We start from the raw sequence: 15,920 nt of genomic DNA on the forward strand, positions 1-15,920 counted from the left end.
TTTTTATATAATTAAAAAATATTTTTTTATTTATATGTTATAGCAGATGTTGAACTACCTCGGGATCCAGTAAATTTGAAGCACAATTCTACAATTTAAAATTTATAACGTTTAAATTCCGACTTTAACTTTGTCACACAACTAAATTCTTCTTGTCCCGCATGCCATATGGGTTAAAAAAAAAAAGGTAGTACAAGGAAGCTTTTATTTCTCCTTAATTATTACGTAACAGTATTAATTTTAAAAATATATATATAGAAGTGGGAATTAATAGGAGCATATAGTACATTTCTTGTTGGTTTAGAATATGCCCACCGATAAATGTTGAATAATCCATTCATAAAACTAGATATTTATTTATCTTTTTAATTTTGATATATATTTAAATAAAAAATTTTAATAAAAAGAATTGCATATATTTTCTAGGCATCCGGAATCTAGCATGAGTTCAACATATGTTATTTTAATATGTATTTAGATAATTTAAGTTGTTAACTATTGTAATTTATAATATCTTTAAAAAATTTTAAGTTGTTAATTATTGTGATTTCTAGTATTTTTCATGTAATTATTTTGAAATATATAATATATTAAATTATTTTTCGATATTTTAAGTTGTTAACTATTGTAATTTTGAATAATATATGCTACTCTCTTTGTCCAAAATTTTGTGTGGACGATAGCCAATTATATTATTTTAAATAATTTAAATTTTTGATCATTGTGATTTATAATATTTTTTCTATTTCAACTTATGTGGCACAATGCTTAAATGATCATAATAATTAATTAGGGGTGATATAGTAAAATACTATTATTATTACTTATTATGTATTGTTTTTATTATGTGTATGTGTTGATTCAAGAAGAATTTGGGAACATTTAGAAATGTGTTGAATGTTACAAATGTTAATAATCCATTTAGTGCTTCTTGATTTCTCTACATTTATCTCTTGTGTGTTTTTACTCTTTTGCCCTTTGAGTATATGTAGTAATTTATTTTTTTTAAAAAAAATATCATGAAATTTTTTATTCATAGTATATATATATATATAGTAAAATCGTGGATTCAATAGTATTAATTTTTGAATACATAAGTGACTTATAATAATTAATTGCGGGTGATACATTAAAATCACGATTGAAGCAGTAGAAATCAGTAAATTTTTAATTTTTTTTTGTTAATTATTGTTATTTACAGTACTTTTTATTTCTTTTTCAAATAATATATATTGTTTTATATCTTCTTCTGTCCCGTCCCAATTTATTTGGCACTAATATAATTTTGATAGTCAATCAAATATTTTATGTTGACATATCATTTTGTTATTCTTATTTTTTTAATACATAAATGACTTATAATAAGGAGTGATATAGTAAAATCATCGTTCGAAAGACGAAAATTTAATTTAAACAACAAGATTTAATTTTGCATTTTATGTCTATTTTATTTTTCATTAAATATTAGTTATTTTCTTAATACCTAGATGACTCATAATAATTAATTAAGAGCGATTGATTATTTTATTACATAAAAATTAATATAATTTTATCATATCCAATAGTAATCATCGATAATTCACCGAAATAATATATTAATTAAATACGTGATGCTATATTTGCATATGCAAAATATGATATTATTAAACATTATTGGATAGTGCATTATATTTATCTTTCACAATAATAAAATTTTACTATATATTTTTCTTTATTTCTTTTTAACTTAATACATATCGACCCAACACAAATTCTAAGAAAATATTCATTAGAAATTTATTTTATTAAATTAAATTTATTAATTTTGTACTGTAAAAATTTAAAGTGAAGTTTAAATATTAGTATTTTTATATAAGAAAAAATAATTTTAAAATTTAAATTAACTAAAATAAATAAATAAGAAGATTAATTTTCTATATAAAAGACAATTAAAATAATAAAATTGATTTACTTTAAATAATTAGTTGCATTTAATTAAGATAATTTTTATTTTGTCATGATTTATGGTGCACCGATAAAATTTTGAGAGTTGAATAAAACTTTTATCTATTTTTAAAAAAGCATTTTAACTTGTTAATTATTGTGGTTTATAATAATTTTTACGTAATTATCGAATAATATATTTACTCCCCGTGTCCCAATTTATGTGGCTTCGATACAATTTTGAGAATCAACTAAAATTTTTATATGTCTTTTAAATATTTTAAGCTATTAATTATTGTGATTCGTGGTAACAAATTAGTTTTGAAAATGATAGCCAATTAAATAAATAAAAAATATTTACTTCCAATATGTAGTTATAGTTAATTAATATAAATAAATAGAATATATTAAATATTTAAACCATTATGATGAAACAATGAAAGTATTATATATTAAGACATGGTATGTAATTAAGTGAGAGTAAAGGAGTTTTTTAGTAATTGCGAGAGTTGGTCGAAACCACATCTTCTATATAATAGAAAAGTTAAAAAATTGCTAAAGATGCTTTGTTGCTTATGAAGCCCCGCCCCCATAGTAATTAGGAATATTATTAAATAATCAAATGACCGTGTATGTTTTTCTACTAATCAAATGAATTACGTACTTAATTTTCCCATGTTAGCCGGCATGTTACCCTAATTATAATAATTAAAATAAATTCCTAAATTAATTGTTAATGGTAATAGTATTTGATTCCAATAACGTTGGGATTCACTCTTCAACGTTAATTGTGGATTTTGAGGATGATAACTGACGTTAGCTATATTCTTGATGGAAGTTATGTATATATAAAAACATAAATTACCGTTTTGAGAGGATGTTGTATATGCAATCTTATTCATTTCTAGTTATGAAAATAGATAGCTCGACAGATTCACGGTTCAACTAAAAATATAGTATTAAAAGATTAAGTACGTACAACAAATACAATAACGAAAAAATCACGCTGAAAAGAACGGGTGGTACCAAAATCGAAGAAAATGATAGTAGGAGAGTAATAGTAACAGTAATCAGGTGATACGGTAAATGCAGTAAATACAATAACTGTACAATGCTCGAGTATGTACTAACCTTCTGCCCTAATCTTCTACCTCCCCCATCTAGCTTGGATTATATCCTCAATACGCTACAGGTGTGCCACATCCTGTCTACTCACCTTTCCTCACAAAACTTCTTTGGTCTACCTCTTACACCTCCTTATTGAGGCAATATCCGTGCACATTCTCGAATCATCTCAATCTCGCATTTCTCTCATCTTGTCCATCACGGAGGCGACTCCCGCTTTACTTCAAACAGCTTCTTTCCTAATTTATTTTTTCCCCAAATATCCACACATCCAACTCAACATCCTCATTTCCGCTACTTAGTTTCTTCTCAACGTCACCATTTAAATTCTAATTTTTAACCTCCCTAGGCTTCGAATTGGTTTGTGGCCAATCACGAATAGGTTTGACATTGTTTTCTTGTTTGAATAATAAAAATAAATAAATCATAAGGAGTAGTTATCATGACGATATCCATATAGTTAAAAAGTTTAAACAATGTTTGTAAAAGGAGTTGACATGTTCCATTTCTTGATTCACCTCTTGTCTATTTACCTTGTTATATTTCCTATTAATATTCACGATTTTGGAAGCTTCTAATGAATTGAACAATAATCTTGTGCCGCTTATCTAATAGAAAAATAAATTTACCAAAAGCATATACTAATTATTTATTGTATTTTTCTTTTTCTATCGATTTTGATACGATTTATTTGAGCTGAACGTCTACAGAACACAATTCAAGGTAGGGGCGGAGCTACAGTACCCTACGGAGATTCAGGCGAACTCAATAACTTTTGCGTAGATCCTATATTTATAATACTATATTCTGAATATGTGTATATAATTATATAATGTGAATTCATTGACAAAAATTGTTGTTTGGTCCCATGGTAGATGAACCACCGTTAAAGCCTTTCTTTTGCTGTAGACGTGGGTTTCAACCCCACCAGCAGAGACTTCAAATTCTGGCTTCGCTGCATATATTATTTTTTTTGCTTTTTTATGCGTCTTTTTATTCAGAACCCACATATTGAACTCCACTAGCAGAGGATATGTTATTTTTTTGCTTTTTTATGCGTCTTTTTATTCAGAACCCACAGATTGAACCCCACTAGCAGAGACTCCAAATTCTGGTTTCGCTGCAAATATTATTTTTTTGCTTTCTTATGCATGTTTTTATTCAGAACCCACAGATCCCAAATTCTGGCTTCGACTCTGATTCAAGGATAAGACTGTAAAACTACATACACATTTATTTATTTTTTTGGTTTTCCAAGGTATCCCTACAATCGGCAGCCGTGAGACTAACCCTTCGTTCCTCGGTCAGCGCATTTTACGGTAGGGAACTGATCACAGAGTTTACTCCATTCGCCAGAGGCGGAGATCAAATCCCCGACCTCTTACTTAAGGGACATAGCACTGAACCTGCCAATTCTGGTGGTTACATACACATTCCTATCAACACGTATAACCTAAGATTTGATTTTGCTAAATAAAATATATGAAACTCTTTGTTTCAATTTATACATCATGTTTTCTTGTTTTTTTATGTGTCTTAATAGAATGTCATATTTTCTTACTTAGAAATAATTGAACTTTAAATTTCTTATTTAGTTTTATGATGTTATTCATTGTTATACAAATATCTATAATTTGTTCTATAAAAAAAAATATATATAATCAATCAGAATAGCACCACATAAATTGAAACCGAGTAAGTGGCTCGAACAATTCATCTTTAAACCAAACAAAAATAGTACTAATTAAAGTGGACCACCAAAATTCTGGTTTTTGTTTGGTGTCACGCAAAAGATAATAGACTAGGAAGGATGCTTTTAAAAATTGCATTTTTATTTATATACACTACTATTAATGGGATTAATCTTGAAAGATTAAAGGAACATTTATTTAATTAAGTCTATTGGTAAAATTACTTTTAATTTTCTAAGAGTGCGGACTTAATTAAGGGGGTTTGACCAACCCAAGAAGAGCATATAAAAAAGAAATGGAGGGAGTGCTTCATCCGTGCAATTTTACTTATCCACTTTTCTCTTTTGAAATATCTAACAATATTTGTCCAGTTTATAAAATCAATAAATAATTTATCTATTTTACCCTTGATATCAAGTAGTACAATACATCATTAATTTCATTTTCCAAAACAAAAAATTTATTGTATTCAAATGATGTGTGAATCAGAGTTCAAATCAGGGTGCGGTGCATGTTACTAGTTCTAAACTTCTACTAGTGACAAAAAAATGATCAAGTGGGAGCCGGGTAGAGGGGCAAGCATGTACTTTCGATTATGATTAAGGTTAAGTTTGCGTCATGATATTTTGAATGAAAATGTATAGTCAGCAATTAGTCTGACAAGATATTAAAGTCCTAGTTCATAGGAACTATATTCCACATTGATTGCTCTATGTTTTAATTTAATGTTTCTTTTTTACAGACAAATTCTCACTGTCCAAGTCCTTTTGAAGTTGTTAAATTAGTTGCTCCCTATTACATTACATTCAAATAGCATTCTGACAATATTTATCGAAATTATCAATCAGCACAAGAAATAACGCCATGCTAATACTTCCTCCTCCGTTCATCTTTTCTTGTACACTGTTGACTTGACATAAATTTTAATGTATATAACACTCTATGAATATAATAAATCCAATGCGTTGGGTATATAAATGGGTGGAATATCCATTGGTTTTCCGAACTAATTGTGTGACATTTATTTTTAGTGACATGGACGAGCAAAGATGGACGGAGGGAGTAGTATATGTGTTATATAAACCCCTCTTGTCTTGTTGAGTGGTTCTTTCAAGCAGCTTTAGTTTCTTGAATAAATCTCTTCATATTATAACTGTAATTAATTAAGAGACTTGCAAAAAGAAAATGATTAATGATATGGCCAATGTTTTCCTATCCCTTGAGCCTTGTAATGGTGATCAAATTGGTTATGACCCTTTGGAAAATGGCCTTTATCTTAGAAATCACAAAGAACTGTCTTATTCTCTTAATCCTTACACGTCTGTTTTGAAGAGAAGTGCTGCTGGCAATGGCATGATGATTTCAACTTTGTCCAATGGAAGTGGGAATTTTAAGAGGTTGAGGAGAACCCCAAGCCTTGGTGAATCTTTTGGAAGCAATAGTACCTTTTATAGTACTGATAGCAGCGGCGGCGGCAGCAATTGCAGTACTCTACCAAGAAATGATAGCACTAATAGTGTGAATAGCTTGTCACTGCAGCCAGGGCTTCATTTTCGCCATCATGTTTGGGCGTTGAACCAAAGATACCTTGCTGCTGAGGCTATTGAAGAGGCGGCAGCTGAAATTATTAATGAGGAGGAAGCAAATGGGGAAGCCGTGAAATTAGTCCAGCTTCTCATTACTTGTGCTGAAGCTGTGGCTTGTAGGGATAAGTCTCGTGCCTCGGTGTTGTTGTCTGAGCTACGTTCCAGTGCATTAGTGTTTGGGACGTCTTTCCAGCGCGTAGCGTCCTGTTTCATGCAGGGACTGGCTGATCGGCTGGCGCTGGTGCAGCCGCTTGGCATGGTTGGTTATGTTGCTAGCCCTGCTATGAATAAAACAGACATTGCCTTGGAGAAAAAGGAAGAAGCTTTGAGGCTTTTATATGAGATGTGTCCACATATTCAATTTGGTCATTTTGTGGCCAATTCCTTAATATTGGAAGCCTTTGAGGGAGAGAGTTTCATTCATGTTGTTGATTTGGGAATGAGCCTTGGGTTGCCTCATGGTCACCAGTGGCGTCGTCTTATTCAGAGTCTTGCTAATCGCCCTGGACACCCCCCACGTCGCCTAAGGATCACTGCTGTTGGACAGAATATCGAGAAATTCCAGGTCATCGGAGATGAGCTTGAGGCATATGCAAGAAGCCTTGGTATCAGTTTGGAGTTTTCAGCTGTGGAAAGCAATTTGGAAAACCTTAAGCCAAAGGACATCAAGGCATACGATGGTGAGGTCCTCGTGGTCAACAGCATTCTTCAGCTCCATTGCGTGGTGAAGGAAAGTCGCGGTGCTCTCAACTCTGTTCTGCAGGTAGTTCATGAACTCTCTCCCAGGATTCTGGTCCTTGTGGAGCAGGATTCGAGCCACAACGGACCTTTTTTTCTCGGGAGATTCATGGAAGCGCTGCATTACTACTCTGCTATTTTCGACTCCCTTGATGTCATGCTGCCTAAGTATGACACCAAACGCGCGAAGATAGAGCAGTTTTACTTTGCAGAGGAGATCAAGAACATTGTGAGTTGCGAGGGACCAGCAAGGGTGGAAAGGCACGAAAGGGTGGACCAATGGCGTAGGAGGATGAGCCGAGCAGGTTTTCAGGCAGCGCCTATTAAGATGGCGCCGCAAGCCAAGCAATGGCTTGCAAAAGTGAATGGACATGAAGGATTCACCATCACAGAAGAGAAGGGTTGCTTGGTTCTTGGATGGACATCAAAGCCTATTGTGGCTGCCTCTTGCTGGAAATGCTGATCAATCATATGATCATCTGCTACAACAATGTCATGTTAGTGTGCCTGTTTTCAGTTTTTCAAGAATCTTGACTGTGGAGTGTGGAGTTCAACAATAAGAACATCTGATAAGTTTTGAGTGTCATCTTTCCAGATGTGGAGTTTGTGATGAAATAAAGTACGTAGTTGTTTGTGTATAGCTTGACATTCTATTCATTTTTTTTTACCTAAGTTAGTTTCCTCTTTTTCCCTCAAACAACCCCCAAAGAAAAAAAGACAATAGCGAATTGTCTGTCAAAAATGTACATGTTATATTAGTACTTTCCCAGATTGACATTTACAGGGAGTGTACATAAGGAAAACACATTAGCTTGTTCCACTGCAATCTGCAAATATGGTTACTAGTCTTGAGCCTACTTCATTACTTAGTTGTGTTTAACCGAGCTTTTTATATTACTGCGTCGATTCAAGAGCCCGAAAATGGCCTCTTCTCTATGTGTTTTCACACAGGAGACAACATTTTTAGGACATTTTCACTTATTTCATATACTCGAATGTAATTAAATGATGCTAGTGATTACACAAACTACTCGCAAAAAGAAGTTTTTCTTATAACCATTTGGTATTCGATATTCACTAACCCAATTAATCCAGATTCGTAGTGCATATAAGCAGAAGCCCTCCAAGTGTTTCTCTATTCACAAAGCTTGAAATCACGACCTCAATTTAAGGTACTTGCTAAGTGGTCGAGCACCTCCACCATCAATCGATAGGTAGAGGACTCGAGTCACCTTAAAGCGGAAACATTATTGATCCTCCCAATGGGTTCGGCGAACAAATAAAAAATAAAGAAAGGCAATGAGGGTAGTTTAGGTAATTCAGTTTCTAGAGTGTCACAATTTATTGCCAAAAAACAAGAACCAGAGGCGAAAGTGAGAGAGAAAAATGGAGAGTGTAAGCATAGTAGGAGCAAGTCCTTGTATTTCTTCTTCACTTTCTTCCAAAACCAGCAGCTTATCCTGCGCACCCACTTGCAGGCTTATCCTTAACCCCATCAAGAAACACAGCAATTTAGCTGCATTTCAACCAGCATTTCATCTATTTGCAAGTACCCAATTTCGGCCCCATGCTTCCAAAAGGAACCATACAGCTCGTATCTTCCTTCCCCACTTGGTTGCTTCCATGGTAATGTTCTTTTGTCTCTTGTAATTTGTGTATAATTTTGCATTTTAGTTGTTGTATTTATGGGGTTAATTTTGTTGTTTCAGGAGGAAGTGGAGGAGACGTATATTATGATTAAGCCTGATGGTGTTCAAAGAGGACTGGTGTGCTTATCAGGATATTCTTCTTTTGTTATGAAGTTTGGATTGTTAGAAAAAAGACATCTTTTTCTGTATAAAGAGCAAAACAAAAACATCCTTTTCAGTTCTTGTTTGATATTCTTGCTTAATTGTGATAGGTTGGGGAGATTATTTCAAGATTTGAGAAAAAGGGGTTTAAGTTAACTGGATTGAAGCTTTTTGAATGCCCCAAAGAATTGGCTGAGGTTTGTCTTTTCTGGTGCTGAGCTTGGATGTGAATTCCACAATTGTTTTATATTTTCCCCCTCCCTCACTTGTTTTACTTCACCATGTACCAGTTTCAAGACCTGAAATTCTAAAGAGGTTATCTGGTATGCGGACTAAATTATTCTAGGATTGCAATAATCCCTAGACTAATTTATCCCACCTGGGAGATGGGATAAAGTAAATCCCAAGTTAGATGGATAAGGTGGGATATCTCAGGATAAATTTATACCATCAACCAAATCCAGGGACATCCCACCTTATCCCGCATAACATATGACCCCTAAGGGCGTTATGCGCCATTTTAGCCTCAAAATTCCCTGTACAAACATTCACTTATTCACGGGATTACACTTCTGAAATCCTGTAACAGTAGGAAGTAGGAGCCAATAGCATTTGAATCAACTGCAGAAACTACCACAATATAAAGTTTGATAATGCATCAGGATTGGAAGTTTTGACATATAATGACCTTCATAGCGATGATCAGAAGTAAAAAGAAGCATGAATCTAATGGAAGTAAATGATCCTGTACAAAGTGATAGTACAACTACAAACTTCACATAGTGATGAATCCTTTTAGAGCAGTAACTAATGGATGGTCTGACAATTGATTCCATATACAGTATTAAGATTATACCGATTAATGATGTGAATCTTTTCTCAAGTCTATTTCTAGCATTGCTTTGCTGTTAATTTTGTATTTATAGTGCTTAGAAATTATTAATTGTGACAGGAACATTACAAGGACCTCCAATCCAAATCATTCTTCCCCAAGCTGATCGGTTACATTACCTCTGGTCCTGTTGTCTGTATGGTAGGATTCTTTCAATTTAGCCCATTTCCATCATTCATTAGTTGATATGAAAGTCTAATTAGATTCATAATATATATTATCTTTGGCAATCTGCCGAGCTTCCTAATTTCTTTGATCGCATTCCATCTCTGGCAAGGCTTGGGAGGGTATTGGTGTTGTAGCATCTGCACGCAAGCTAATAGGAGCAACTAATCCTCTTAATGCCGAGCCAGGCACAATCAGAGGAGACCTTGCTGTTCAAACTGGAAGGTCAGGACAACAGTATTAGTGTTTTGTTTGCTCTTTCTTGTTCAATAAGTACGCAGTCATGGTTCTTGAAGCTGTCAACATTGTCAAGTTCTTACTAGATTTCCATGACAATCTGTCTGCAGAAATGTGGTGCACGGAAGTGATAGCCCTGACAATGGCAAGCGTGAAATAGGTAAATGTTCTTTTAGCTAAATCAACATGAGAGGTTGAGTGGCTTATGGAATCACTTAAATCTGGTTTCCGCACTATGCTTACTTGCTTGATAGAGTCATTACATGTCTAAAAGTAGTAACTTCAGTTTCCATATCTTTTAGGAGAAGTAAAACACCTTATGTGGATTGTTCAGATGCCGACCTCCTAATTAGACCCACAGATTTTTGCCTGTATATTTATTTGACTAGAAACGAGCTCACAATAATGTTAAACGATGATAATTCTGCAGTCCGACTCTTTTTTTTGACAAAAATTCTGCAGTCCGCCTTCACTTTGGGGTAATCGGTTATCACCCCCAGTGTTGAGAGTGCCATCAGATGCTTTTTCTATTCAGGAATGATATTTTTCTTAATTTTGTGCTTGAATAGCTGTACTATAAAGTGTTACAATGGTCACACTGTTCATATTTAACTCGCGTGTGAACACCTGGATAGAAAAGAACATTGTTTTTTACTGAGATATGATTCTCCAGTTCACTGCCTAAATCTCTCTCTCGTCTCTGTTCTGCTAATGTGCTTCTGTATACTCTTTTCTTTTGTAACTTTAGCTATGGTAACAATGGAATTATTTGGGTAATCAAGAGGAAGTGTAAAAAACATAATCAAAATGGGATACCTAAAGAGAAGTCTCCTTTTGAGACAGTAAAGCTTAAATAGACTGCAAAATATGCAGTATGCGCTTGCCTGTTCATTCCACATAAAGATGCTTTTTTTGACTCTCCTTGTTCATCCACCGTCAACCTACTTGAGTTGTTAAATTCTAAAACAAGCTCTCTCTCATGATTCCGTGTGCACCTTTCAACGAAGGTGTCCTCATTCTGAGTTCTATGCTGGTGTGTGTTGAAACTGGAAAGCTTGCATGTTAGGTAACTAGCATGATGTAGCATTTTCTGAAACTAACACTATCGTTTGGTAGTTGTTATTTCTATGAAGAAGTCAGAGACCCCATTCACAACTGCGATTTGTCAGTTGAGTTGTGTTGACCATGAAGTAGTTCTTATGTTTTTCTAATTCAAGATTTTTGTGCTGATTGAGTTGAAAACAAATAGGGAATTCTTTAGAAATAATTCCATGTCTGCCAGTAGAATGCCTAGTTCATAATGTGAATATGGCATAATACACAAACCACTGTTCTAGATTTTGTTTTTTTTTTAATTAATTGAGAGAATATCTATATTCATTTCCTTTCTGCAGCTCTTTGGTTTAAAGAAGGTGAACTGTGTTCATGGACACCTGCTCATGAACCTTGGTTGACGGAATAATGCCTCGCGGAGATATGACTCATCACTAGGATTTGGAGGTTTCAGCTTCATTAATCTGCAGGAGAAGGATGAATTCAATTTTGCAATACTATCATTCTGTCATTGCAATTAACTTTTTCTCTAAAGAAAATGTGGTTGTAATGCTTGATTGCAAGCAATTTTAACGGTTCATTGCAAGAGTTTTCTGGTTTCTTAGGAGAGCGAGAACATCTGCTTGTATGAAATTGGACGCGTTACATGTTCTAAATAATTGTATACTGAACTTTTGAATTCTGTGGATGATGAGATTCGCTTGGACATAACGCAATTTTGAAACAATTCAAAATAGACAATAGAACAACTTTCAGAGAGGGGAGTTACAAAATTTTTCGAAGGATCATCCCATCTTGTGTGTGGTGGGTGGTTTATCACAGGCCTCTATGAAAAGTGAGCATGTCATGGTATTAGGATTGGTCTTCCCTTTACATATGAATAACAAGCTACATTTTTGTTTTACAGAAGTTGTCTGCATTGCAACTACTTACAAATTCCCATTGGAGAGGACTTCTTTCATGTAAAAAAACTTAGTACCATACTTAGACAAGCATGGTACTAAGTTTTGGGTAGAGGAGTACACAAGCATATCCGAATAGTCTGTGACAATGTCGAACAAATGCGTGGTAAACAAATATTTCTCTACCATAACCTGCTATCAAATTGGGAGGAGAAACCTTACTGTATGTATCAGAGTTAGCTGAATACGAATCAAAAACTATAGAAGATAACCTTAACATGTACTTTTGCAAAGTCGACGCCTGAAGGTAGCTGACTACAATACTCATGAATAAAATGTAGCAATACACTCTTCCTTTTCCTCGTGAAAGTTGCTTCAAGTAAAACTAGCAGCTGACTACATACCCAATCTGGCGGTTAAGACGGCACTGCGGTTTTGCAAGTGCAAAATTGTATTTCAACAATATCTTTGACATAAAAGAATGAAAAGGGAACTCTTCCAAAGAATATGCTATTGTTTCTCTTCTTCCGGTTGTGTAGCTTGTTTCTCATTTTCAGTGCTTTGTATGCTGCTCTGCATTTCAAGGAGCTTTTGTTGCTCCTCTTCAGATGCTTGTGGATTTACATCTTTCACAGCCTTAGGCTTGTTGCTCGTGGACTGCTGGTACATAACACCACCAAGCATACAGATCAAGAGTCCCACTGTCCCAACAATAGTCGAGTGTTTGTCCCAGATGATTAGATTAATCACCACCGTCAATAGTTTGTTCACTATGCCGAGAACAGTAAACCCTGTAGCAGATATTGCTCTACGGCAAGAAAATCCGAAGAAAGAGATGGCTAAACCAAACAAACACGACAGGGCTACGGGCAACACCACTTGAAAACTATACCAATCTGACTCATCCTGAATTTCATGCTTTATTTTCTTCAGTTCGCCCATTATAAACAGCTCAATAGGAAAAAGCATCAAAGCCTCAAGGTTGTTGTACAGCACGAGACCCCACGTGTTTAAGCCAATTGTCATTACTACATGCTTGATATATACAAAATCAACGGACATGCTCACTAAGTAAGCCAATGCCCAGCTATAAGCTGTAAGTGTGAACTGGTAATCAGTAATGACATAGAGCACGCTACCAGCAAAGATTGTACCCAGTGACGCCCATGTTTTAATTGCTGGCCATGGTTGGTGCAAGTAGAGGGTCTCTCCTATTGCAACAAAGATGGGGACAGCTGATCTGAAGACAATAAATGTATCAACATTGGCATGGAGGAGAAGCTCACTGTTCGTAAACAGAGATAGGTAAAATATAATTGCAGCTGGTAGAAACCGCCACATCGTTACAAGATCAAGCTTATCATGTTCTAATAGCTTGAGCCAACCGCATATGAGGACTCCAGCTGCACTTATGAAATACTGCAACGCAGTTAGTGCCCCTGGGTAAGGAAATTTCATGACGGCCCACTTGTTAATTATGGAGAGTAATGATGCTGATAGACAGTATCCAGCAGCAACTCCATAAACTGATGCTTGCTGAAGTAAGCCACTGTACCAAGTCGATTGGAGACTGGGTGGTGGTTGTGAAGAAGCATCCGCAGACTTCCTAGCATCTCCATCTTGAGGATTTTCCACATCATTTGACATTTATATCTAAATTATCAAAAATGCATGTTTTCTTAGTGTATTGTCTTTTACTTTTTAAGATAAAAGTAGTATATTCTCTTTTACTACAAGCATCTGCAGAAACTAAGCCCGCTGCTCTGTAAAGCAAAAGTTAATTGCCAGACTATTCACCATCATTCATTTTGGTCATGTGCATCAAACATTTCGAACTAGTCAGGACGGACTGTATGACTCCTCTTTATCCATTCTGCTCTTTGTCATTAAGGCAAATCAGGAGTTCTTTAAAATTACAGGTTCTTAGAATTTCACACTTATCCCTACACGGAAAAATGGTTATCTTCACACAATAAAAAAAAAACTATTCACGGATACCGATGTTCTCATCTATATGCATCCTTTATTCCATTGTGCTTTGTGTTCTAAGTTACATCCGTGTTAATACCAAGAAAGTGTAGGTTTTTTGAGACAATGTCCTCTGTGCATTTAATCTACCTCTTCCCTATCACCTTAAGCAGACAACATAAGATAATTTCTTAAGCCTTTAATAGAAACTGCCCTGTACTAGTCCTAGTTTGGGAGTGAGGAGGGAGATTTCCACAAACTATAAAGTGAAAAGAACTTTTTAGTTAGATGAAACATGAGATAACATTGCTTTGCCCTGATAACATTAGAGGTATGAATTTCTTTGATGTGCAAATAAGTAAGTCTGTCAGGCACAAAATCAAATGAACTAAAACTTCCCCTATCACTCCAACACTACTTCAATTAGCACTACCCTTCATTTCTAATCCAACTAAGCAATATTATTCGTTCACCGAAAATTCAATACCCTCAATAGTGGTATCCTCCCATATTTACTTATCAAAGCATAAGGCTTCTATCTATCACCATAACGGATATTGTAAACATATCTTGTCAGCACGATTCTTTGACTTTTTTTTACATAATATAAACAAATTGGAGATATTAAAGGTCCACATTTGTTATGATTCTGATTAAGATCCCTCAAATTACATACTGCAGCCACCAAACTAGTACTAAAAGGGCAGCCGGTGCATTAAAGCTCCCGCTATGCATAGGGTCCGGGAAAGGGCCCCCTATTGTACGTAGCCTTACCCTTGCATTTACCAGAGGCTGTTTCCAAGGCTTGAACCCCTGTCCTCTTGGTCACATCACATGGCAACAACTTTACAGTTACTCCAAGGCTCCCCTCCAGCCACCAAACTAGTACTAGATTTGCATAATAGTAATTACCACTCCAGCTAGCTCAATATCTCTTAAAACACATCAAATTACAAATTCAATAATAACCGTGAAGCAGCAGCACAACTTACAAGTATCCCTTAATGCTTCAGAACGCAGTTGACCCAGAAGAGTAATCCTCCCAAATCACTAGCAGCCACTAGTATCTGAGAAAAGTTAGCTTAGTAAGAAGAGAAGAGTAAAACAAGCAAAACAGATAACATAAGTACAACCATACAAATACAGATACACATATTGTTGAAATTACAGTACAGTTAGTTTGGACAGACGATTGGTCGGTGGCAATTAATGTGGATAAGGAAATATAAAAGACGGAAGGGGAGGTTAATGAAGGTGGATTTGGACAAGAAAACGGGTCGCGACTGTGTAAGAGCATTTCGCGTAGGTATAGCTTTAACATTAGGGTTTGAGGAGCTCACCGTTGAAGATCTTGCAATTGGAGGAAGACGGTGGCCGCTAATGATCCCGGCGGAGCTGTCGGTGGCTCGCATACACCGGAGAGTGAGAAATGGAGGTAAAAGGACGAATGGGGTAATAACGATTAACGCAAAAGGGAAGTATAGCTTAATCGCCGTTCAGCCCTTGCGTCTTTTCAAATGTCACAAGTAAATCCTCCGACTTATCAAAACAGAATACATAAGCCCTCTCTAGTCTCTTCATTTTGCGTCACATTTTGCTTTACGAGAATCAAGTTAACTAAATTTCAAAGCCAAAAAATTGTTATACATTGTAATGCTTCTTATATTTATATGATGAAAAAAATATATATTAAAATATTAATTAAAGTTGATATGGTTCGACTTTCGAAAAGCAAAATATGACAAATAAAAAATGAATGCTTATTGAATTGTTATTTCTTTATATTGACATTTAAAAGAGTACATTTATAGTTGCGTAATTTGTATGGCTTATTTTTAAAAAGATTAATA

General features: G+C 34.9%; 3 protein-coding genes across 3 annotated transcripts; 2 read left to right on the forward strand and 1 right to left on the reverse strand.

Annotated features, from left to right (window-relative positions):
* The first annotated feature begins 5,682 nt into the window (after positions 1-5,682).
* On the forward strand, positions 5,683-7,823 carry LOC107866014 (GRAS family protein RAD1-like). Its single transcript, XM_016712196.2, has one exon. It carries the CDS (start codon positions 5,925-5,927, stop codon positions 7,524-7,526), a length of 1,602 nt encoding a protein of 533 aa, XP_016567682.1. The 5' UTR covers positions 5,683-5,924; the 3' UTR covers positions 7,527-7,823.
* A 382-nt stretch (positions 7,824-8,205) lies between these two features.
* Positions 8,206-11,908, forward strand: LOC107862709 (nucleoside diphosphate kinase 2, chloroplastic). The gene is made up of 7 exons (XM_016708346.2): positions 8,206-8,689; positions 8,773-8,829; positions 8,964-9,050; positions 9,806-9,886; positions 10,023-10,135; positions 10,258-10,307; positions 11,542-11,908. The coding sequence occupies exons 1-7, from the start codon at positions 8,450-8,452 to the stop codon at positions 11,607-11,609; spliced, it is 696 nt and encodes a 231-aa protein (XP_016563832.1). The 5' UTR covers positions 8,206-8,449; the 3' UTR covers positions 11,610-11,908.
* Positions 11,909-12,266: 358 nt separating this feature from the next.
* Positions 12,267-15,697, reverse strand: LOC107862708 (GDP-mannose transporter GONST3). Its single transcript, XM_016708345.2, has 3 exons — positions 15,411-15,697; positions 15,063-15,137; positions 12,267-13,755 (listed from the first exon to the last, which is right to left on the reverse strand). Exon 3 carries the CDS (start codon positions 13,747-13,749, stop codon positions 12,613-12,615), a length of 1,137 nt encoding a protein of 378 aa, XP_016563831.1. The 5' UTR covers positions 13,750-13,755; positions 15,063-15,137; positions 15,411-15,697; the 3' UTR covers positions 12,267-12,612.
* Between the last annotated feature and the right edge of the window lie 223 nt (positions 15,698-15,920).

The sequence above is a fragment of the Capsicum annuum genome, chromosome 3 (assembly GCF_002878395.1).
Source record: "Capsicum annuum cultivar UCD-10X-F1 chromosome 3, UCD10Xv1.1, whole genome shotgun sequence".
NCBI classification, from domain to species: Eukaryota; Viridiplantae; Streptophyta; class Magnoliopsida; order Solanales; family Solanaceae; genus Capsicum; species Capsicum annuum.

Bases quoted from the DNA above. Each gene is read 5' to 3' on its own strand.
- LOC107866014 (XM_016712196.2), top strand. From the start codon at position 5,925: ATGATTAATGATATGGCCAATGTTTTCCTATCCCTTGAGCCTTGTAAT.
- LOC107862709 (XM_016708346.2), top strand. From the start codon at position 8,450: ATGGAGAGTGTAAGCATAGTAGGAGCAAGTCCTTGTATTTCTTCTTCA. The intron at 9,887-10,022 runs GTAGGATTCTTT...ATCTCTGGCAAG, and splicing joins CTGGTCCTGTTGTCTGTATG to GCTTGGGAGGGTATTGGTGT. The intron at 10,136-10,257 runs GTCAGGACAACA...ATCTGTCTGCAG, and splicing joins CTTGCTGTTCAAACTGGAAG to AAATGTGGTGCACGGAAGTG.
- LOC107862708 (XM_016708345.2), bottom strand. From the start codon at position 13,749: ATGTCAAATGATGTGGAAAATCCTCAAGATGGAGATGCTAGGAAGTCT.